This window comes from Tachyglossus aculeatus, chromosome 1 (genome assembly GCF_015852505.1).
Source record: "Tachyglossus aculeatus isolate mTacAcu1 chromosome 1, mTacAcu1.pri, whole genome shotgun sequence".
NCBI lineage: Eukaryota > Metazoa > Chordata > Mammalia > Monotremata > Tachyglossidae > Tachyglossus > Tachyglossus aculeatus.
In genome coordinates this window covers 88,447,380-88,471,422 of record NC_052066.1, presented here as the reverse complement: position 1 = coordinate 88,471,422, position 24,043 = coordinate 88,447,380, and the positions used below count along the sequence as shown (strand labels likewise).

At 42.3% G+C, this 24,043-nt stretch overlaps 1 protein-coding gene across 4 annotated transcripts in view; it reads left to right on the top strand.

The window, feature by feature from the left end:
• LEKR1 (leucine, glutamate and lysine rich 1) overlaps nt 1-24,043 on the top strand; it is a 249,753-nt gene that overhangs the window by 167,019 nt on the left and 58,691 nt on the right. For all 4 annotated transcript variants that reach the window (XM_038747014.1, XM_038747023.1, XM_038747032.1 and 1 more), the window contains one exon: nt 501-686. In XM_038747014.1, the coding sequence (XP_038602942.1) occupies nt 501-686 (186 nt within the window). The remainder of the gene's footprint in view (nt 1-500; nt 687-24,043) is intronic.

Below are 24,043 nucleotides of genomic sequence, written 5' to 3'. Positions count from 1 at the left end.
AAGTTTTCCCCTATGCATCTAACTCCGTTTACCCCAGGTTTCAGTCCTTGTCCTTTGTGGCGTTTCAGTTTACTCATTTCATGAATTACAAAACTAGTTTCCTGACGGATTTGTACTAGAAAGTGAAATCCACAAACTGCAAAATGTTGACTGTCAAGACATCCATCACTGTAAGGAACACTGAAGCCATATTAATATTATTTTAACATCTGTCTTCTGTTTTTGACTGTAAGCTTCTTGTGGGCACGGAACATAATTACCAACTCTGTTATTTTGTACTCTCCCAAGTGCTTAGTACAGTGCTCTGCACACTGCACTCAATCAGTATGATTTATTGTTTGAAGTAAAATCACATCTACCCCGTTGATAAAGTAGTCTTATATTTTCAAGAAAGCTGCGTAACCCTTCACCAGTTAATGCTCCAGAGACCGATAAGCATATTTTTAGACTAGCCTATGATTTAAATAAGTATATTTATCGACCTTTAATTTTCTCCTCAGAAATATCAAAACTGAAGAAATATCTGGCAGAATGTCAGAGTGCTAAGGTATGCCTTGAGGACGAGGTGAAGGATCTGAAGTTGTCATCAGATGTGGCCTTGATGAAAACCCAGCAGATTCAGACATTGCTCCAGAAAGAAAATGAGTTACAGAGCAAGTGTCTGGAATTGCAAAAGGAAACATTAGGTAAGGTAGAGGTGTGGTTGCCATCCTAAACAAATCATCGGGAGCATTGCAGTGCATAATGATAAGCAACGATGCCCTAGTTTCTCAGGTTATTTTAAGGTTATTGGACAACATAGGTAGGGCCCACAGGCGTCATAATAATTACTAGCTCTGCTAATATATAATATATACTAGCTCTCATAATATATACAGTGCTCTGCACATAGGAAGCGCTCAATAAATACGATTGATGATACCCCTTTTGAATTCTTGCTTGTGTATACCTAGCTTCTGTCCTCTGGGTTCAAAAGTCAAAAGAGCATGTCCATATTGGTCCATTGTTGTAATAGCCTTGGAAATCAATCCAAGAGTAAAACTAAGTTTTCACTTCTGCATACCCATCTCTTTCTTTTATTCCCAGAAACATTCTAGCGGTATATGCCTTCAAAGGAAGCAGCATGGCCTTGTGGCTAGAACACGGGGCTGGGGGTCAGAAGAAACTGGGTTCTAATCCTGGTCTGTTGTTTGAGCTTGAACAAGTTATTTAACTTCTCTGTGCCTTAGTTACCTCATCTGTGAAATGGGGATGAAGACAGTGAGTCCTATGTGGGATAGGGACTATGTACAATCTGATAAGCTTGTATCTATCCAGCGCTTAGTACGGTACCTGGTACGTTGTACCAAATGCCATTATAAAAAGGAGCCAATAAATGTGGCCAGTAGTCATAGTGATAATAATAATAATGACATTTATTAAGTGCTTACTATTTGCAAAGCACTGTTCTAAGCGCTGGAGTAACTTGAGATGTTTGAAAAGGAAGACTGATGGATCTGAAGGATTTCCATTCATCCCCTTTGAGATGGAAGGGGTTGCTGAATGTTATGGCTTTGAAGAAATGGGATTTGGAGAGATACTGTCAGGTCTGTTGGTGATACATACAGCCTACTTGAAGGAAAAAGGTATCATATTAATTTTCCTTCCTGTCTATCCATTAAAGTAAGCAAAACAACATAGAATCTATCCTAGCTGTAAGACTATATCCAATCAAGTGCTTATATTTAAATTCCCAGAAAACACATTTTCAGTATAATAGTTCATATTTTTATAATGCCTTTATTGTTTTGCATAAATGAGGTTTTGTTTCCTGTGTTTGTGAAAAAGTAATCAAATACTCAGTATCTGGAGACTTTCCATTTTTTTCTTTTCTACCAGGTTTCTTGAACAAGTTGCTGGGAACAAATTGACATTCCACACACAGTACATAAGATTTTAAGAATTATTTTGATCAACTTAGCTTATTTTGAAGATTGCACAGCTGACATTTAAATCATTATGACATTGCGTTGGAAGGAACTGCTTTAGCTGGAGAATGTTCTCAATCTATTGAGTGCTTATTGTGTTCAAGTCACTGTACTAAGCGCTTGGGAGAGTACAGAGTAACAGAGTTGATAGACACGTTCCCTGCCCACAAGGAACTGATAAACTAGAGGGGGAAACAGACATTAAAATAAATTACAGCTATGTACAAAAGGGCTTTGGGCCTGAGGGTGGGATGTAGAGGTGACACCGAAGGGACAGCAAGTAGATGAAATAAGGGATTAGTTGGGGAAAGCCTCTTAGAGGAGATGTGCTTTTAGTAGGGTTTTGAAGGTCGGAGAGTGGTTATTTGTTGAATATCAAGGGATGGGGATTTCCAGGCCAGAGGGAGGACATGGATAAAGGCTTCACAGTGAGATAGATGAGATCTAGGGACAGTGAGTAGGTTGATGTTAGAGTCTCAAAGTGAACATGCTGGGTAGTAGTAGAAAATCACTGAGCTCTCTCATTCAATCATTCATTCATTCAATCATATTTATTGAGTGCTCACTGTGTGCAGAGCACTGTACTAAGTGCTTGGAAAGTACAATTCAGAGATGCATATCTCAGAGATGCACAGAGCATGGCTACACCAGGCAAGCCTAACAGCAGGTGGTAGACACTTTCCAAATTCGGCCCAGGAAACAGTAGGTCTAACATTGTTGGAACTGCTAGTACCTTTACTAAGTATCAATCGCATAATCATTGATATTTATCGAGCACTTACTGTGTGCAGAGCACTGTACTCAGTACAACTCCCTTTCCCTTCTGTGTCTTCTATGCCCTTGGATCTGTAAAATTTGGGTACTTGCTACCCACCCACCCTCAGCCCCAAAGGACTTCTGTTCATATCCATAATTTATCAGTTTATATTAACATCTATCTCCCGCTTTGGGCTGTAAGCTCGTTGTGGGCAGGGACGATATCTACCAACTGTGTTATACTGTACTCTCCCAAGTGCTTAGTAGAGTGCTCTGCACACATTAAGTGTTCAATAAATATGATTGATTGGAGGCTGATTGGAGGCTTTGGATGTGGAGAGAGTGGGGGTCTGTCATATTCATTCATTCAATCATATTTATTGAGCGCTTACAGTGTGCAGAGCACTCTACTAAGCGCTTGGGAAGTACGAGTCAGCAACATATAGAGACAGTTCCTACCCAAAAACGGGCTCTGATGATGATAAGGTGACATTCACATGAGGAGCTTTGATGGGGGAAAAAGCAATAGGGGGCAGGGAAGTGATGGATTTCTACACACTTTTTTAAAAAATAAAATAATCAGAAAGGAAAAAGTAGGAATCGTATATGAAGGGGGAGGGAGTTGCAGGCCAGAGGGAGGACATGGGCAAGAGATTGCCAGCTGGATATACAAGGTCGAGGTACAGTGAGTATGTTGGCATTAGAGGAGCAAATTGTACGGGCTGGGTGATGGTACGATACGAATGAGGCAAGGTAGGAGGGAGAGAGCTGATGAAGTGTGTTAAAGCAGAGTATAAGGCATTTACCATGGTAGAACCACAAAAAATGTTCAGGCCTTCAATGAATTTGCAGTCTATCCTGGGGAAAAATTATTTTCTTGAGTTCGCAGGGTGTTTTTTTTACCCTCCTAATATTAATTGGAGGCATATAGTCTTTCTCACTCCACTGAGAGCTATTGTTTCCATATGGATTTCGTTCAACGTCAAAGAAAGTGCTTTTATCTGACAGAAGCTCTCTGCAAAGTGCTTAATACAAGTAGTTCTGTCACAGAATTGTACTTTACTTGTATGGCATTTACCAAAAATAAGAGGTAGTTAAGATGATTTGTTTGACAAAGTAGTTATTTGAAAATCATATGAAAAACATTTGTTCTTAATATATTATTATGTAATGGCTTGGCTCCCTTAAAAATATTTTCCCTTCTCTAGATTTGCCGATGAAGCTATAATTTCCTCTTTTTGTTCATAAAACTAAGACCTCTTTTGAAAAGGCAGAGACTGAGAACATATCTGCCGGAATGTTTTCTTCTAAAACTTAAATAACTATCATTAATCTCATCATCGGAGAGTATTTAACAAATGCGCACCAAGCCTGGCCTCGTTCTCTGTCCCGAGCTCTGATTTCGAACTCCGCACCCCAACTTTGAAGACCATTGCAGGCCCCGGTCTTTCCTTCAGCACTGTCATTGACTTTATGACAGCAGCATGGCATAGTGGATGGAGCACGACCCTGGGAGTCAGAAAGTCGGGGATTCTAATCCTGGTTCCGCCACTTGTCTGCTGTGTGACCTTGGGCAAGTCGCTTCACTTCTCTGTGCCTCAGATACCTCAACTGTAAAATGAGGAGTGAGACTGTGAGCCCTAAATGGGACAGGGACTGTGTCCAACTCGATCTTTTAGACTGTGAGCCCACTGTTGGGTAGGGACTGTCTCTATATGTTGCCAACTTGTACTTCCCAAGCGCTTAGTACAGTGCTCTGCACACAGTAAGCGCTCAATAAATATGATTGATTGATTGATTGATTGATTGATCTGCTTGTATCCACCCCAGCGCTTGGTACAGTGCTTGGCATGTAGTAAGAACTTCGCAAATGCCACAATTAATAGAGAAGCAGCATGGCTCAATGGAAAGAGCATGGGCTTGGGAGTCAGAGGTCATGGGTTCAAATCCCGCCCCTCCAATTGTCAGCTGTGTGGCTTTGGACAAGTCACTTAACTTCTCTGTGCCTCAGTTCCCTCATCTGTAAAATGGGGGTTAAGACTGTGAGCCCCACATGGGACAATCTGATCACCTTGTATCCTGCCCAGCGCTTAGAACAGTGCTTTGCACATAGTAAGTGCTTAACAAATACAATCATTCATTCACTCAATCGTATTTATTGAGCGCTTACTGTGTGCAGAGCACTGTACTAAGCACTTGGGAAGTACAATCATAATTATTATTACAATTATTATTATTTCTGGATTTAGACTGTGGTGGTCCAAGGCTTGTTGGTCCATCAGGCCATAGATCACCACTTCTGTCCTTCCTGGAACACACACTCATATCACCACCACACCTCCGCCTGAATTTCCTCTCCAACATAGCCAACGTAGCTTCTCTCCCTGAAGCAGCCTGAGCAGAGGGAGCCACTGGGAAAGGGCTGTTGGGAGGATTGGTAGGCCACCCTGATAGCAGTGATGTCCCTCTAGGTCAATGGGCTTGGGGTCTTTTTCTGCCCCTTTCTACCCTGCCTGGTTTTACCCTGGCCTTTGATTCCACTTCGGATTCTACAGGTCACCCATTCCCTTGTCCCAAAACTGTCCTTGGTGTCTCTGTAACTTAACAGAGCCTCGCACAGTGCCAGAAGGGCTGATAATAATAATAATAATGGCATTTATTAAGCGCTTACTATGTGCAAAGCACTGTTCTAAGCACTGGGGAGGTTACAGGCTGATCAGGTTGTCCCACGGGGGGGCTCACAGTCTTAATCCCCATTTTACAGATGAGGGAACTGAGGCACAGAGAAGTGAAGTGACTTGCCCAAGGTCACACAGCAGACATGTGGCAGAGCTGGGTTACGAACCCATGACCTCCGACTCCAAAGCCCGGGCTCTTTCCACTGAGCCACGCTGCTTCTCTACTGATCTTACTGATCTTACTTCTGTTAGTGAAGGCCACGTACAGTCAATCAATCAATCAATCAATGTGCTGTTGCTAGGCTTTGGGTGGTCCCATGTCTTACGCCGTCGAGTCATCACCAACCCATAGCGACGCCATGGACACATCTCTCCAAGAATGCCCCACTTCCATTTGCAATCGTTCCAGTATTGTATCCATGGAGTTTTCTTGACAAAAATACGGAAGTGGTTTACCATTGCCTTCTTTCGCGCAGTAAACTTGTGTCTCCACCCTAGATTCTTCCCCATGCTGCTGCTGCCCTGCACACGTGAGTTTTGACTTATAGCAGATTGCCTTCCACTTGCTAGCCACTGGCCAATCTGGAATGGAATGGGTAGACCTCTGATTGACTCTCCCTCCAGAGCTGAGATTGATAGAGTACTAAATACGATTGATGGAAACTCTTCAGGTGCAATCCTTAACGAATCTGTGGTCTCAACGAAGGTTAATTTGGGCTAATCTGGTCATGGGCATAGTCACTTTGCCTCTGTGGGCTGTGGCAAAGATTAATTCCCTCTAGACTGCAAGCACTTAGCAAATACCCTTAAAAAGTAAAAAGAGATTGACCATTATTTTCAAGGAGTCACAAGCAAAGTGGTAAAACGAAGTGCCCAAGGCACTGGGTACTGCTACAGTGAGAACGTCAAACTCCTAGACTTTTCTTTTCTCCTCCCTAAACCCAGTGGCATCCAAACGTTTTAATGATGACTCACTGTTGTGTTGATTTTGGCTCCCTCCCCGAGACCACATTTTCTTTGGTAGAGAAATGTCATGTTAAATTGAAATTGCTACTCGTTTTGGGTCTTCTTCCATTTCATTCTTCTAAATTTGACTTATGTAATGAGAGTATTTCCTCAAGCCTTGCGGCCTCCAAAAGCATAAAAACAATGTAGTACTAATTAGCTCACAGTTTTTAACTTCTATTAAGGCATCAACTTCATTAAGTACAGTCTATAGTCTAATCACCAGTACAGCTGGAGACTATGATACATTCAGGACCAAATGTACAGGTTGTGCTATTATAGGCTCAGCGCAGACTCATCTAAATTGCTGTGTAATTACAGAGCAAAGTGGCACAAACACAGTATGTAATTTCGAGACCAAATTAGCAGTGCTTGTTGCTAATGGTGTTGAATTAATTCATCCCTTAGGTAACCCACGTCGGGGGAGGCAGAGAGGGAGTAGATTTGAAAGGGTCTTCTAACATTTTTTGGGGGGGGAAGTCGTGCAAAATGGGGAGGTGAGGTGGGCACTGATCAGTAGACGTCTTTCCAACAAACAGCAATCAGATCTCCCTCCATCTCCCTCCTATATGGAACTGGCTTTCATTTCCTGGAAGGTGCAGGGCAGCATTTTTCCCAAATACCTTCATCATGTCTCTCTGCTGGTGTCTCATTAGCAGAGGTATTAGACATGTAGATAAGTTCCAAAACTGTTTAGATTTTTGGCCAACAGCCTGAATTCAAACTTCTTTTGTGTCACAGGGATGTACCCCCCCGCTAGACGTCTTGGGCAGAGGCACCCGAAAGCTCCTCGTTGCCATCAACAGTTGTCCAAATAAGCCTTTTTTGTTTTCTTTTCTTACCCCATACTCCTCCCCTTCCCTCCCTCTGTCCTCAGTCCCACTGGCCCTATCCTTCTTTAAACTTGAGTCTCCATTCCCCACAGCTTTGGGGAGCCACCACCACTCCCCTTCCTCAGAATGGTGGATCTCAGCCCAAAATGCCTGCTCACTAATCAATCATCATAATAGTATTTGTTAAGCACTTCCTATGTGCCAAGCACTGTTCTAAACACTGGGGTAGATACAAGTTAATCATGTTAGATACAGCCCCTGTCCCCCATGGGGCTCACACTCTTAATCCCCATTTTACAGAGGAAGTAACTGAGGCCCAGAAAAGTGCCCAAGGTCACACAACAGACACGTGGCAGAGCAAGAATTAGTACCCAAGTTCTTCTGACTCCCGGGCCCGAGCTCTTTCCACTAAGCCACCTGGCTTCTCCAATCATCAATCGTATTTATTGAGCGCTTACTATGTGCAGAGCACTGTACTAAGTGCTTAATCAACCAGTGGTATTTATTAAGTGCTTACTATACACAGAACACTGTACAAAGCACCTGGGAGATTACAGTCTAGAGGGGGAGACCCAGAAGATAAACAATTTATAGATCTATACATAAGCTCTGTGGGGCTGAGGGTAGGGAGAATGCCAAATGCCGAAAGGTCACAGTTTTCTGCCATTTTCTGCCATTTCTGCCATTTTCTCCTTTTCACAGTGTACCTTCTGAGCAATAGAAAAATAGTACTCTGAGTGAGAGTGCCCTACCAGGGAGCCTTGGCTAGTCCAAGGAATGCTTTCTGGGGGAAGGGAAACCTTAAAGAAATGTTCCATCATATGTGTGGAGATAGTTCCAATATTCCACAGGTAAAAGATAATTTAGAAGAGACCTGGAGGAGAAATGAGAGGATAGAATAAAAGAACCAAAAAAAATTGAGTGGAGAGAGGATGTTATACTAATGGCAGAAAGCTGTTGACCAGTTTCGAGTGCATTTATGGACCTCTATTTGTACTCTGGAATAATAATCCCAGGTATCAGGACATTCAAGATCTGTGTTTCACTATCCTTTGAATAGTACTGGGCATAGAAGAGTGTATATTTATGTAAAATAATGAGATTTCCCCCCCTCCTCCCCGCATGTGCCACTTTTTAATTTTTAAATGGCTTTTGTTAAGCACTTATTATGTGCCAGGCACTGTACTGAGTGCTGGGGCAGATACAAACTAATCATGTTAGACACAGTCCACATAGGGTTCAGAATCTTAATCCCCATTTTACAGATGAGGTAACTGAGGCATAGGGAAGTTAAAGGACTTGCCCAAGGTCCCACAGCCCTAGTGATTGCTCTGTGACCTTCTATTCAGCTGTGTTAAAATAGGATGCTTTTCACAGTGTATCTTCTGAGCAATAGAAAAATAGTACTCTGAGTGAGAGTTCCCTTCCAGGGAGCCTTGGCTAGTCCAAGGAATGCTTTCTGGGGAAAGGGAAAACTGAAAAAAAATGTTCCATCATATGTATGGAGGTAGTTCCAATATTCCACAGGTAAAAGATAATTTAGAAGAGACCTGGAGGAGAAATGAGAGGATAGAATAAAAGAACCAAAAAAAATTGAGTGGAGAGGGGATGTGATACTAATGGCAGAGAGCTGTTTACCAGTGGACAGGTGGCTATTTCTCATCTTCCTGAAGGAGGAAGGTCAGGATTTACTTGGAGAGTTTTCTAGGCAAAGTGGTGTGAACAAAGCAAATAGAGAATTTGGGTTGACCTAGGAATGATGATGGTATTTATTAATAATAATAATGATGGTATTTAAGTGCTTACTATGTGAAAAGCACTGTTCTAAGCGCTGGGGAGGTTATAAGGTGATCAGGTTGTACCACGGGGGGGCTCACAGTTTTAACCCCCATTTTACAGATAAGGTAACTGAGGCACAGAGAAGTGAAGTGACTTGCCCGAAGTCACACAGCTGACCAGTGGTGGAGTCGGGATTTGGACCCATGACCTCTGGCTTCCAAGCCTGGGCTCTTTCCACCGAGCCACACGCTTACTATGTATCTGCCAAGCACTGTTCTAAGAGCTGGGGTTAGATACAGGGTTATCAGGTTATGTTGCCAACTTGTACTTCCCAAGCGCTTAGTACAGTGCTGTGCACACAGTAAGCGCTCAATAAATATGATTGATTGATCAGGTTGCCCCACGTGGTGCTCACAATCTTAATCCCCACTTTACAGACGAGGTAACTGAGGCACAGAGAAGTGAAGTGACTTGCCCAAAGTCACACAGCTGACAAGTGGCAGAGCTGGGATTTGAACCCACGACCACTGACTCCCAAGCCCGTGCTCTATCCACAGAAGAGTAAAACGTATTGAATATTCACTCTCTTTTATTTATTTATTTATTTATTTATTTATTTATTTATGGTATTTAAGTGCTTACTATGTGCCATTTTATTTATTTATTTATTTATGGTATTTAAGTGCTTACTACGTGCCATTTCATTTATTTATTTATTTATTTATTAATGGTATTTAAGTGCTTACTATGTGCCATTTCATTTATTTATTTATTTACTAATGGTATTTAAGTGCTTACTATATGCCATTTTATTGATTGATTGATTGATTGATTGATTAATGGTATTTAAGTGCTTACTATGTGCCAGACACTGTACTAAGTGCTGGAGTGGATACAAGATAATCAGGTTAGACATAGTCCCAGCCCCACCTGGAGTTCAGGGTCTTAATCCCCATTTTACAGATGAGAGAACCCTGGCACAGAAATGTTAAGTGACTTGCCCCAGGTCACACAGCAGAGAAGTGGTGGAGCCAGGAATAGAACACAGGTCCTTCCGACCGCCAGGTCTGTGCTCTATCCAAAAAGCCACGCTGCTTCACTCCTGTCACAAATCCTTCCTTCCTTGAATTTTGCAGGTTCTAAAAATGGAACGTGACAGGGGTGTAACAATATACACCGTTTAATTTTGCATTTTCCCGAACAGGAAGCCTATCCAGCCCTCTAATTCTATATTATTCACATCTTTCAGCTGTAGTTTTCCCTTTGGTTTTCTAAAAAAAAAACAACAACAGCAACAAAAAAAAAAAAACCAAAGCTGTCATTTCAGCCGCTTGCTAGTGCTGCTTGTGATATGGTGTGCTGAGAGAGGGCCCACAAAAGCAGAATATCAAATTATGTGAAATAGCTGGCTTTTGGGAGACCAGTCAGTGTAGCTGACAGTGTTGTTTGGTGGGCAGTAAAATGGGAGAGGGGAGGGTGTGGGGTGTTTTTTTTTTTTTTGTGTGTGTGTGTGTGTAGAGGCTGGGCATGGCTGTCCTCAAGCAAAAGCTACATGATGATCACGATGCCAAAAGGCAAGTTTTAAACAAAACAGACTCCGCCTGGGACAAAGCTATTGTAGAAAATAAATCCATTTAAATACAAACAACGTGGTAGGGCACAAAGGTTACTCCTGCATCTTTTCAGCCTCATGTGTAGTCACAGATGGGTTTCTACCCACAGTTAGGTTATTTTTGAAAATGAAACAACTAGTTAGTGTTCGACTAGACTAGCACTGGAGAGGTTACAAGGTGATCAGGTTGTCCCACGGTGGGGCTCACAGTCTTAATCCCCATTTTACAGATGAGGTAACTGAGGCACAGAGAAGTTAAGTGACTTGCCAAAGGTCACACAGCTGACAGTTGGCAGAGCCGGGGTTTGAACCCATGACCTCTGACTCCAAATCCCGGGCTCTTTCCACTGAGCCACGCTGCAACATCTGATGTGCACAAGGCATTATACGAGGCACTTGGGGAGAATATAGATCAAAGAAAGGAAAGGAAAAACGTGAGCAGCAGCAGGTTAGATAATTCAGTTTGTGCTAAAGTGCATAATTGGAAGTCAAGCTGACGTGGTAGTTGGGAGAATGTGATCTGGGAAGAGGAGAAATTAATAATTAGTGAAGGCCTCCTGTTTGTGGGGGTGGGAGAAGAGGAGTGATTTCAGAAAGGCTTTGAAAATGGGGAGAGCTATGGATTGGTAGATTTGAAATTTAGTAGGGGGGAGTTTTAGGAAGGGGGAGAACTTTAGCGCATGGGCTTGGAGGCCACAGAGCCCAGAGAGCTTGAGAGGAACGAAGAGTGGGAGTTGGGATGCAGTGGGAGAAGACATTGGATAAGCAAATAGGAAAGAGCTGATTGACAACCCCAATGCCTGTAGTCAAGCAAGGGATTTATTTATGCTTTGTGTTTCAACTGTTCTTCTGTGGGTTTCCCAGATTACCAGTGTCCTTCCTGCTTTTCTCCTTCTGCACTTCTCTTCTCTGTTCTGCCTCACCTCTTTTGCAGTCTCTTGAGAGGGAGAATTAATTTTTCACTTTTGCAGTCCACCATTAAATCAAATAATATAAAGTGCCAGATGTGCAAGGCCCTATGCTGGCACTCCTAGATTTACCAAAAAAGACAGGCTCTTTAACATATGCTCCAAAGGATACATAATTATTTCTTCCTTTCATGTGACCTGTTCTGCGATTTCTATTGCTCTTCTTAGGCTCAGTTGCCTTTCCTTCTGTTCTCTGCCCTCTCTCCTTTAGAGGACAAGATCTGATGCATCCTCTTTCAGTTCTATTCGACCTTTTTCTTTTCTCTCTCTTTTTTTTTAAAGTCCCAGGTATAGTTCAGCCTACTCTCTTATTCCTTCTGCTCGAACTGACAACTTCGTCTTCTAGGCTTTTTACCACTCTGCTACTTTTTTCCACGATTCTCTATCAAATGGGACTGTGTTGGATCTGATTATCTTCTGTTTAGCTTTGCTCTTAGTGCTTGGTACATAGGAAGTTCTTAATAAATAATAATAATAATAATAATTATGAATATTTAGCAACGAGGAAGTAGTGTGGCTTAATGGAAAGGAAATGAGGCTGGAAGTCAGAGGACTTAGTTTCTAATCCCAGCTCCATCACTTACCTATTGTGTGACCTTGGTCAAGTCACTTAACTTCTCTCTACTCCATTTTGCTCTTATGCAGAATAGGGGTTCAGTACCTGTTCTCCCTCTGCTAAAACTGTGAGCCTCATGTGGTACCTGATCATCTTGTGTCTGTCCCAATCAATCAATCAATCAATCATATTTATTGAATGCTCACTTTGTACCAAGGGCCTGGGAGAGTGGAACGCAAGAATATAACACTCATTCTCTGCCCACAGTGAGCTTACAGTCTAGAGTGGAAGACAGACATTTAAATAGATTATGGATATATACATAAGTGCTTTGGGGCCGAGTGGAGGGGTATTTAGTAAAGGGAGCAAGTCAGGGCAATGCGGAAGAGAGTGGACAAAGGGAAAATAAGGGCTTAGTCAGGGAAGGCCTCTTAAAGGAGTCATGCCTTCAGTAAAACTTTGAAGGTGGGGAGAGTAATTGTCGGATATATAAAGGGAGGGCATTTCAGGCTAGAGGCAGAATGTGGATGAGAGGTCAGTGGCGAGATAGATGAGATTGGGGTACACCAGAGTAGGCTGGCACTAGACAAGTGAATTTCCTAAACTGGGCTGTAGTAGGAGAGTAGTGAGATGACGTAGAAGGGGGCAAGGTGATTGAGTGATTTAAAACTAATGGTAAGGAGTTTTTGTTTGATTCAAAGGTTGATGGGCAACCACTGGAGGTTCTTGAGGAATTGGGAAACATGGACTAAACATTTCTGTAGAAAAATGATCCAGTCAACAGAGTGAAGTATGGACAGGAGTGGGGAGAGACAGGAGGCAGGGAGGTCAGCAAGCAGGCTGATACAGGAATCAAGGTGGGATAGGATTAGTGCTTAGATTAAACGTGGTAGCAGTTTGGATGGAGAGATAAGGGCAGATTTTGGTGAGTTTGTGAAGGTTGAACTAACAGAATTTAATGATTGAATATGTGCATTGACTGAGAGAGAGGGGTCAAGGATAATGTGAGACAGGAAAGATCGTGGTGCTATCTTCAATAATCTTCAGTAACCGGAAAGTCAGGGGTAGGATAGGGTTTGGGTGGGAAGATGAGGAGTTCTGTTCTAGACATATTATGTTTGAGTTGACAGCAGGCTGTCCAAGCAGAGATGTCTTGAAGACAGGAGGAAATCCCAGCACTTAGAACAGCGCCTGGCCTACAGTAATAGTTATAATAATCATAATAATTATGGCATTTGTTAAACACTTACTATGTGCCAGGCACTGTACTAAATGCTGGGGCGGACACAAGCAACTCAGATTGGATGCAGTCCCTGTCCCATGTGGGGCTCACAGTCTCAATCCCCATTTTACAGATGAGGTAACTGAGGTCCAGAGAAGCGAACTGACTTGCCCATGGTCACACAGCAGACAAGTGCACTTAACAGATACCATAAAAATAATGATAATTTAATTTGTTTGTACATCAAGTGGGTACTTATTACTGGACGCTAATGAAAAATCTGTGTGTTTGAAAGTTTGTATTTGGAAAGGAAAGGGAGTGGGAAAGAAATAGAGAGGTGCCCATCATTGGAAACATTTATTGCTCTGAGTGGCAGGGCAGTTGGTGGCAGGGGATTAGGTACGGTGCTCTGCAGAGAAAGCACTCAGGAGATGCGATTGATTAATTGATTGATTGACTGGTCGATTGATTCCGCCCTGCCTGGTAGTGTTGACCCAGGATGGGGGGGTGTATCCTCTCCTTCCCGGAGAGGTGTGTGCGGGCAAATCTGGCAGGAGGCGGTTGAGCACCAGGGCTATGAGGCTTGCCAGGCTTGCCGGGCCGTGATCATCAGGGTGGGCACCTGAGAGGTACATGGAGGGGCTCGCTCAGGACTGTGGCATCATTGTGCATTGCTGCGTGTGTGGCAGATTGGGTACGAAGCCGAGCGGGGCATTGCGGGATAGCTTATGAGCGAGGAACGTGTCTACCAACTCAGTTTTATTCTACTCTCCCAAGTGCTTAGTACAGAGCTCCACGACTGGGAGCTCGCTGTGGGCAGGAATTGTCACTATTGCAGTATCATACTTTCCCAAGCGCTTAATACAGTGTTCTGCACACAGTAAGCGCTTAGTAAATGCAGTTGAATTAGGTAACCATCAGTTGATTAGGGCATGGGGACTACTGGGAACAAAGAAAGGGAGGTAAAGACTGAGCCCTGAAAGGAAAGTGAAGTTAAGGGGAACAAATGAGTTTATTTTTGTTTTGCATTCCATACACAGTTTCCATTTTTCAGCCTCCAGGGTTCTGTGCTTTTCAACCCGGATATTTGCTTTTTGCACGTGACGTTTATGGCTCAAATAAGGACATTTAAAGACTACTCTAGAATTGCTATCATTTTTCATAAAGAAACTGCAATCCATTTTATCCAATATGTATTTTAGAACCAGATATACAATGCACTATAATTACCCTTTCCACTTCAAGATTACTTAATTTTTCTTAAGATTTTATAGCAAATTTAATTCTACCAACAAATTTCCAGCATATAGTCAAACATTAGTATTATGTTTGCAGCTGTTCTTGCTTTTGGCAAGCCTTTCCACACAACTGTCCTTGTGCATCAATTAATTTTTCATGAAACCCCCCCCAAATGCCAGTTAGGTTATATTGCTGTGTACTTTTGTTTTTAAATCCAATTATCTTCTCAAACAGTTTTGTGGCATGAATTTTCTCTGTACTTATCAGAATTCTGTGCATTTCAGACTTGTGACCTCCTAATAACTTGCTTGCCAATAAACACAAGCTTAATTTTTTTTTAACTTCCCCAGATAATTATAACCCTTGATTCCCTTTTTCGCCTGGGTAGTAATCATCTATAACTTTTTCTTCAATGTCCTCCCTGGAAACATACCATGCCAACAACATCTGAAGCTCCAAAGAGGGAGAACTAGAGAGGGAAAGAAAAGACAAAACATCCCAAATTAGCTTCTTTAAAATACATTCATTTTTAAGCAAGGTTTGGAAGGAAAAAAGTGTGAGTTGCTTTCAATTTTATTTTTAAATATGGCCTTCCTCCTTAGAGATGTGTACTTGAGTCCAATAACAATGTTATTGTGTAGTCCATTCTGGAATCTCGTGACGCAAGAAATTTGCTTAACTCTTGGGCCTTTTATAAAGAGAAAGTGAAGACTGGAATCTCCCAGTGTCATAGGAAAAGTTATTCACAAAATTGGGATCAAAACAGGGTTGATATCCCTACCCAGTTCAAAACTGGCAACATTGAACATTTCTAATTGAGCAACAACCAAACTGGAGAGGATTTGAACCGAAGGTACTGAAGACAAATATTTTACATATTTTATTTTTTAAAATAACCCTTTTATTTGTGATCAGATAGCTGCTTGAGTGTAGAAAGAGGCAGTACTATATTTTAGCATTTGTTTTCCTTCTCTCAGTTCCATCCATACTATTTTTAGCTTTCTGTGTTGAGAAGTCTTTGCTCACTTTTAAGCATCTAAAGCCCTCCCTAGTTTTCCAGGAGAAATTTTAAGACTATTTTTCATGCTAAGCTAATTGAGGAACCTCTTAATTTTACTTGTTTGTCATTAGAGAGGAAATCTGTAAAATTGATTGTGTTTACATTGACTATATCAGGTCCCCATCATAACTGCTAAAAATAATTAAGAAAGCTATTTTGAGAATGAAAAGCTGTATAATAACCATTGTTCTCTGGTGCTTTTCCCTTAGTCTTATCAACTTTTTCAAAATTTAAATTTTTGATGAAGAATGGAAATGGGACCAATAAGAAACAGGGTTGGACATGCCTTTACAGGGTCCCTGGGAGACATTGAGGAAGATAATGTCAAGCTGATTCTGAGGAAAAAATAAGGAAATTGAAGGAAACTTTGAATTGTATGTTCCAGTTTTTGGCAGATTGGCTTTTTTCCTAGGAGTGATTTTTTTCAAAATATTAATTGAGTTTACTATGTTCCAGGCACTGTATTAAGCACTGAGGTAAATGTAAACTAGTCAGATTAGACGCAATCCCTGTCCCACATGGGGTTTACAGTCTTAAACACACGGAGACGTTAAGTGATTTGCCCAAGGTCACACAGCAGACAAGCGGCAGAGCTGAGATTAGAACCCAGGTCCTTCTGGCTCTCAGAGTCATGCTCTACCCACTTAGGACACGCTGCTTCTTCCAGATTCTAAGCATTGTATTGATATTTCTGTATTTGCTTCTCCTGGGTCGGATTAGTGTAGGCGTCTTCACTGGGGAATCCAATAATTTAACATTTCTCCATGGTAAACTCCTTGACAGTTTGGACTGCCTGCTTTTTCCCCGTTGCCTTGACTCCAATTGTCATGCTGTCCACTAGCTCTAAAAGTAAAATAGCATCCACAAGTGTACGCATTTTGTTAAATGTTCCTTTGCTTAAGTCACCGTTGAAAAATGTTAATGATTTCTATTTAAGTAACAGAGACATACCAGTCTGTTTACAAGGAGCTCTCTTGTCTTTGTTTCCTACATGAGGGCAGATCTTGAAAAGTTGAAGCTTCCAAACTTTAAGTATATAAAATATTGCCGGCAGCAGGTCCATTGTTCTAGTAGGAGCGTGTGTAAAGGTTGGGATGACTGAAATGCCAGTCTAAATTTAATGCTATAATTTGGTCCTGGTTTGTGATAAAACAAGTGGATGCAAAATAAATATTCTGATGAATGGACCCTTTGTTTTCCCCTGCCTGTATGCATTATGCTTAGTTCTATAATGTCCTGTTTAGTTCACAGGGATGGAAATTCCCAACATAAGAGCCCCCCAAGTTTTCCCAGTTGGTAATGATCTTCTCAGAGGTCACTGTGACCCACAAAGGAGTCATCTTATTTTTCATCCTCCTGGTAGGTTTAGACACTCCATAGTTTTTAGTCCGTAGACACAAATTATGACAGATCAGTGATGATGATGATGATGATGATGATGATGATGATGGTATTTGTTAAGTGCTTACTATGTGCCAAGCACCTTTCTAATAATAATAATAATAATAATAATAATAATAATGGCATTTTATTAAGCATTTACTATGTGCAAAGCACTGTTCTAAGGTACAAAGTAATCAGGTTGTTCCACGTGGGGCTTACAGTCTTAATCCCCATTTTACAGGTGAGGTAACTGAAGCCCAGAGAAGTTAAGTGACTTGCCCAAAGTCACACAGCTGACAAATGGCAGAGGCGGGATTAAAACCCAATACCTCTGACTCCCAATGATGGTATTTATTAATGATGGTATTTATTAAGCACTTACTATGTGCAAGGCACCGTACTCTCAAGCCCGTGCCCTTTCCACTGAGCCCTGCTGTTCTGATAGTGGGTAAGGACCGTCTCTATATGTTCCTGATTTGTACTTCCCAAGTGCTTAGTACAGTGCTCTGCACACAGTAAGCGCTCAATAAATACAGTCGAATGCTAGATTACCTTCACATTCAAATACACCTCTGATATTCATTTTTAAAAATTTCAGATTTCTCTGATTTTCCCCTCCCAAACCTAGATAAGACTGCAAGCAGAGCCTTTACATATGTATTTTTTTCCTAGAAATTATTCAGTTAAGGCAACTTTAAAAATAAAAACCAATTTTCACTGATTTTTAATTTTTTAAAGATTAGGTTTTAGCTAATTAAAATTTGGTTAATTAAAACATCTGAATACAGTAATCTCTCATGCATTTTGTATCAGTCAGTGGTATTTTTTGGGCATTTATTGAGTGCAGAGCACTGTATGATTGATTGATTGATTAATAAATGTTATGGAGAGTACAATGCAATTTGTACTTGTTGTACTTTCCAAGTGCAGTGCTCAGCACATAGTAAGTGCTCAATATGAATATAGTTGATAGACCCTATCTGGGCCCTCAAAGAGCTTTCAAAATGAAAGGCATTATCTAGGATGAAACACAGTGGGACTCAATAGGGTGCATGTCATTTTCTGGTTGAACAAAGAAGAATGAAAATCCTTTCTTTGCCACACTTCCCTAAGTGCTGCATCCCTAACTTCCTAAATAATAATAATTGTGGTATTTGTTAAGTGCTCACTAGGTGCCAAGTACTGTAATAATAATAATAATAATAATAATGGTATTTGTTAAGTGTTTACTATGTGCCAAGCACTGTTCTAAGCACTGGGGTAGATACCAGATAATCAGGATGCCCCATGTGGGGCTCATAGTCTCAATCCCCATTTTACAGATGAGGTAACTGAGGCACAGAGAAGTGAAGTGACTTGCCCAAAGTCACACAACTGACAAGTGGCAGAGGCAGAATTGGAACCCAAGAGTTCTGGCTCTTGCCACTAAGCCATGCTGCTTCTACTAAGCGCTGGGGTGGATAAAAGCAAATCAAGTTGGACACAGTCCCTGTCCCACAAGGGGCTCACAGTCTTAACCCCTGTTTTACTGCTGAGTTAACTGAAGCTCAGAAAAGTGAAGTGACTTGCCCAAGGTCACCCAGAAGACAAGTGGTAGAGCTGGGATTCGAACGCAGGTCCTTCTGATTCCCAGGCCTGTTCTCTATCCACTAGGCCATGCTGGTTTGACAACTCCTGCCTCAGGGTGCTGGTGGCTTTGGGTTTCTCTCTTTATTTTCATTGTAGGCTAATAGATTTCTGGAGAGTGTCCTGAGATCTCCAAAGGGCCCAGATCTAAGGGCTGGAGAAACCCAAGATAATCTCTGTCAATCTGGAAAATTGGCCGGTAATGGAATTCTTAGGGCAAGCTCCAGGGAGACACTACTGGACCTCGACTCTAAAAATACTCTTCCGTTCCACTCTTCATAATATTTCTAAATGGATTTAATCTACGGTGCCAGCCAATTCAGAACTACAGGTTTTCTGGCCTAAATCTCTTGGACTCTCCTAAACTCTTAGTAAAGGGCTGTGCACAGAGTAAGTGCTCAATAAATAGCATTAATTGATTACGTAGTGGAAGCATTAAAGCTAAGGGGGGATTTGGATGGGACCAGTGTGTACTTCAGTGCAGTTGCAAAAGAGGGCTGCCTAGTTTGAGGGACCCCCCCCCCCCAAATAATTTAGGGAATTCTGGGGTCTTCCCAAGGATGGCAACACACCTTGGGTGGAGGGTTATGGAACATTGTGACTGTTCCCTTCTAGAGTGCATTTGGCAGGTAGGACTGATCCATTTACTCAAAGAACTCCAGTTAAATACTAAATATATCCATCAATCACTTGTATTTATTGAGCGCTTACCTTGTGCAGAGCCCTGTCCTAGGGCTTGGAAGAGTACAAAACAACAATATAACAGGCACATTCCCTGCCCGCAATAAACTTTACAGTCTTCTTGGGGAGGCAGACATTAATATATAAAAAAAATTTCTGATATGTACTTATGTGCTTTGGTGCTGGGTTGTGGTGGGAAGAGGAGTCAAGGGAGCAAGTCAGGGCAACGCAGAAGGGAATGGGAAAAGAGGAAATGAGAGCTTAGTCAGGGAAGGCCTCTTGGAGGAGATGTGCCTTCAATTAAGCTTTTAAGGGGGAGAGAGTAATTGTCTGGGGGATTCAAGGAGGGAGGACGTTCCAAGCCAGAGGCACACGGGCGAGAGGTTGGTGATGAGATAGATGAGATCAAGGTACAGTGAGAAGGTTGGCATGAGAGGAGTGAAGTGTGTGCTGGGTTGTAGTAGGAGAGTAGTCAAGTGAGGTAGGAGTGGGCAAAGTGCTTTAAAGCCAATGGTGAGGAGTTTTCATTTGATGCAGAGGTGGATGGGCAACCACTGGAGGGTTTTGAGGAGCGGGGGTGACACGTCCTGAATGTTTTTGTAGAACAATGATCCAGGCAGGAGAGTGAAGTATGGACTGCAGTGGGGAGAGACAGGAGGCAGGGAGGTCAGCAAGGAGGCTGATACAGTAATCAAGACAGGATAGAATAAGTGTTTGGATTAGCATGATGGCACTTTGCATTCATTCATTCATTCAATTGTATTTATTGAGTGCTTACTGTGGGCAGAGCACTGCACTAAGCACTTGGGAAGTACAAGTTAGCAACATATAGAGACTGTCCCTACCCAACAGCGGGCTCACAGTCTAGAAGGGGGAGGCAGACAACAAAACAAAACATATTAACAAAATAAAATGAATAGAATAGTAAATATGTACAAGTAAAATAAATAGAGTAATAAATCTGTACAAACATTCATTCATTCATTCAATCGTATTTATTGAGCGCTTACTGTGTGCAGAGCAATGTACTAAGCACTTGGGAAGTACAAGTTGGCAACATATAAAGACGGTCCCTACCCAACAGCGGGCTCACAAACATATATACAGGTGCTGTGGGGAGGGAAAGGAGGTAAGACGGAGGAGGATGGGGAGGAGGAGGAAGAGGGGAAGAGGATGGAGGGGGCTCAGTCTGGGAAGGCCTCCTGGAGGAGGTGAGTTCTCAGTAGGGCTTTGAAGGGAGGAAGAGAGCTAGCTTGGCGGATGTGCAGAGGGAGGCCATTCCAGGCCAGGGGGAGGACGTGGGCCGGGAGTCGATGGCGGGACAGGCGAGAACGAGGCAAAGTGAGGAGGTTAGCGGCAGAGGAACGGAGGGTGTGGGCTGGGCTGTAGAAGGAAAGAAGGGAGGTGAGGTAGGAGGGGGCGAGGTGATGGACAGCCTTGAAGCCGAGAGTGAGGAGTTTTTGCCTGATGCGTAGGTTGACTGGTAGCCACTGGAGATTTTTGAAGAGGTGAGTAACATGCCCTAAGTGTTTCTGCACAAAGATGATCCGGGCAGCAGCGTGAAGTATAGACTGAAGTGGGGAGAGACAGGAGGATGAGAGATCAGAGAGGAGGCTGATGCAGTAATCCAGTCGGGATAGGATGAGAGATTGAACCAGCAGAAACCTCCCCAAGTTAGGCCTCAACATTTAGTCAGTAAAAGTCTTGAGAGGTTGTATTCTTCTTTTATGCTTAGTTAAGAATGTCTTTTCCTACTCCTGAGAATAACTTTCTAATTTAATGAATCTCCTTCTGAACCATTATTATTATCATTATTATTATTACTATTATATTTTTATGCACTTAATAGTGCAAAGTACTATTCTAATGCTGGGATAGATAAAAGATTATTATTTTACTATTCTATTTATTTTGCAAATGATGTGCATATAGCTTTAATTCTATTTGTTCTGACGATTTTGACACCTGTCTACATGTTTGCTTTGTTGTCTGTCTCCTCCTTCTAGACTGTGAGCCCATTGTTGCATAGGGACCGTCTCTATATGTTTTCGACTTGTACTTCCCAAGCGCTTAGTACAGTGCTCTGCACACAGTAAGCGCTCAATAAATACGATTGAATGAATGAATTAGGTTGGACTCAGTCTCTGTCCAACATGGGGCTCACAGTCCATGTGGAAAGCAGTTGAATTTAATCCCCGTTTTACAGATGATGAAACTGAGTCCAAAGAATTTAAGAGTCTTGCCCAAGGTCACACAGCAGACAAGTTGGAGAGCTCAAATTAGAACCCAGATCATCTGACTTTCCGGGCCCATGCCTTATCCACTAGGCTTCACTGCTTCCACAAGTTTCTGGTCTCAGATGGATAGCATCCTGAGTCTTTCTCCCTCGACTGTAAGCTTGCTGTGGGCAGGAAAAACGTCTGCCAACTCTGTTGAACTCTCCAAAGTGCTTAGTACAGTGGTCTAGCCCACTAGGCCATGCTGCTTTCACTTTTAAGGGCACACATCCACACGCGTGGAGGTAACACGTTTTCTAAAAAAAAAAAAAAATAGTATTTGTCCATTATTTACTGGCAGGACTCAGAAAATGCTAGATAAATCTTCAAGTACCCTTGTTTCAGAATAGCTGGGAACTGAGCTGCTGAGAGAGATCATTCCCTAAAATGAAATGAGTGATATGAGAGGCCATGTTCCCCTTTCAGAGCTTTGTGAAATAAGTTGGCTAAAGTGGAAGTACCTTCATTTGTGATTGAAGTGCCTGGATACTCCTCAGAAAACTTACCTTCTATTATCAGGCTTTTATTACTGCTGAAAAAGTTTCCTGTTTGAAGATTCGCTTTTGTGTTTCAAGTAAGTTGCTACCTTTATGCAGGGCAAAGAGCTAAGCACGTACAATTCCAAAGCAGACGCTTGCCATTTAGGTAGTCGGATCGCTGTGGAAAAAATATCAAGGTGCCAAGTGGATCGGGCTAGCCCTGATCAGTCCAGGAAATCATCTACAGTCTGATCATGGTTCCACAACTGGACTCTATTTTCTTTAGATTTTAAATTTGGCTCCCCAAAAGGGCAAGTTTTTCTTATAAATGAAAATGTTCTTATAAATGAAAATAAATGTTTTTCGTATAAATGAAGGTGAAGCTGCACTATGAATTTAACATTTTTTAAAAGCTTTTCATTCATTTAGTCGTATTTATTGAGCGCTTACTGTGTGCAGAGCACTGTACTAAGCGCTTGGGAAGTACAAGTTGCAACGTATAGAGACGGTCCCTACCCAACAGCGGGCTCACAGTTGAGAAGGGGGAGACAGGCAACAAAACAAAGCATATTAACAAAATAAAATAAATAGAATGGTAAATATGTACAAGTAAAACAAATAGAATAATAAATCTGTACAAACATATATACAGGTGCTGTGGGAAGGGGAAGGAGGGAGGGTGGGGGGATGGAGAAGGGGAGGGGAAGGAAGGGGCTCAGTCTGGGAAGGCCTCCTGGAGGAGGTGAGCTCTCAGTAGGGCTTTGAAGGGAGGAAGAGAGCCAGCTTGGTGGATGTATGGAGGGAGGGCATTCCAGACCATGGGGAGGACGTGGGCCGAAGGTCGACTGTGAGCCCACTGTTGGGTAGGGACTGTCTCTATATGTTGCCAACTTGTACTTCCCAAGCACCTAGTACAGTGCTCTGCACAAAGTAAGCGCTCAATAAATACGATTGATTGATTGATTGACAGGCGAGAACGAGGCCCAGTGAGGAAGTTAGCGGCAGGGGAGCGGAGGGTGCAGGCTGGGCTGGAGAAGGAGAGAAGGGAGGTGAGGTAGGAGAGGGCGAGGTGATGGACAGCCTTGAAGCCGAGAGTGAGGAGTTTTTGCCTGAAGCTTTTGAACTCTGTAGTTTGTGTTTTTTTTTAATGATGCCAATGTGACCTGAGGGATTGCTACCAATTAAACAGGAAATAAGTGTAAATCACTTATTTGTGTTCCCATCATGATTATTAGAATATTTTCTTTGATGATGTCCAGATTACTGTCATTCCCCCTGCCAGATCATATTTTCTACCGATGCCATCATTGTATTGCAGTCTCTGCACCTTCTTTCCTTTTCTTTCCCAATTTTACTTCTCTTCATCCTTCTCCACTGTTGTTTACTATCTTTAATAATAATAATAATAATAATAATGGTATTTGTTAAGCACTTACTATGTGCAAAGCCCTGTTCTAAGCACTGGGGGAATACAAGGTGATCAAGTTGTCCCACGTGGGGCTCACAGTCTTCATCCCCATTTTCCAGCTGAGGTAACTGAGGCACAGAGAAGTGACTTGCCCAAAGTCACACAGCTGACAAGTGGCGGAGTCGGAACTTGTACTTCCCAAGCGCTTAGTACAGTGCTCGGCACACAGTAAACGCTCAATATATACGATTGAATGAATGAATTAGAACCCATGACCTCTGACTCTCAAGCCCGTGCTGTTGCCACTGAGCCACACTGCTTCTCTATCTTTTATCTTCCCTCCGACTTCTCATTCTATTCAACTCCCCCTCTCCCCCCATCTCTCTCTTTTTTGTTGTTGTTCTTTGGATCCTTCTCCCTTCTGGAACAAGGCTGTACCTGGGGAAATTCACTTTTGCATAGTCTTATATTAGCGATTTCTCTTTGGGTGGATTTTTACTTGGACTCTCGTGCCC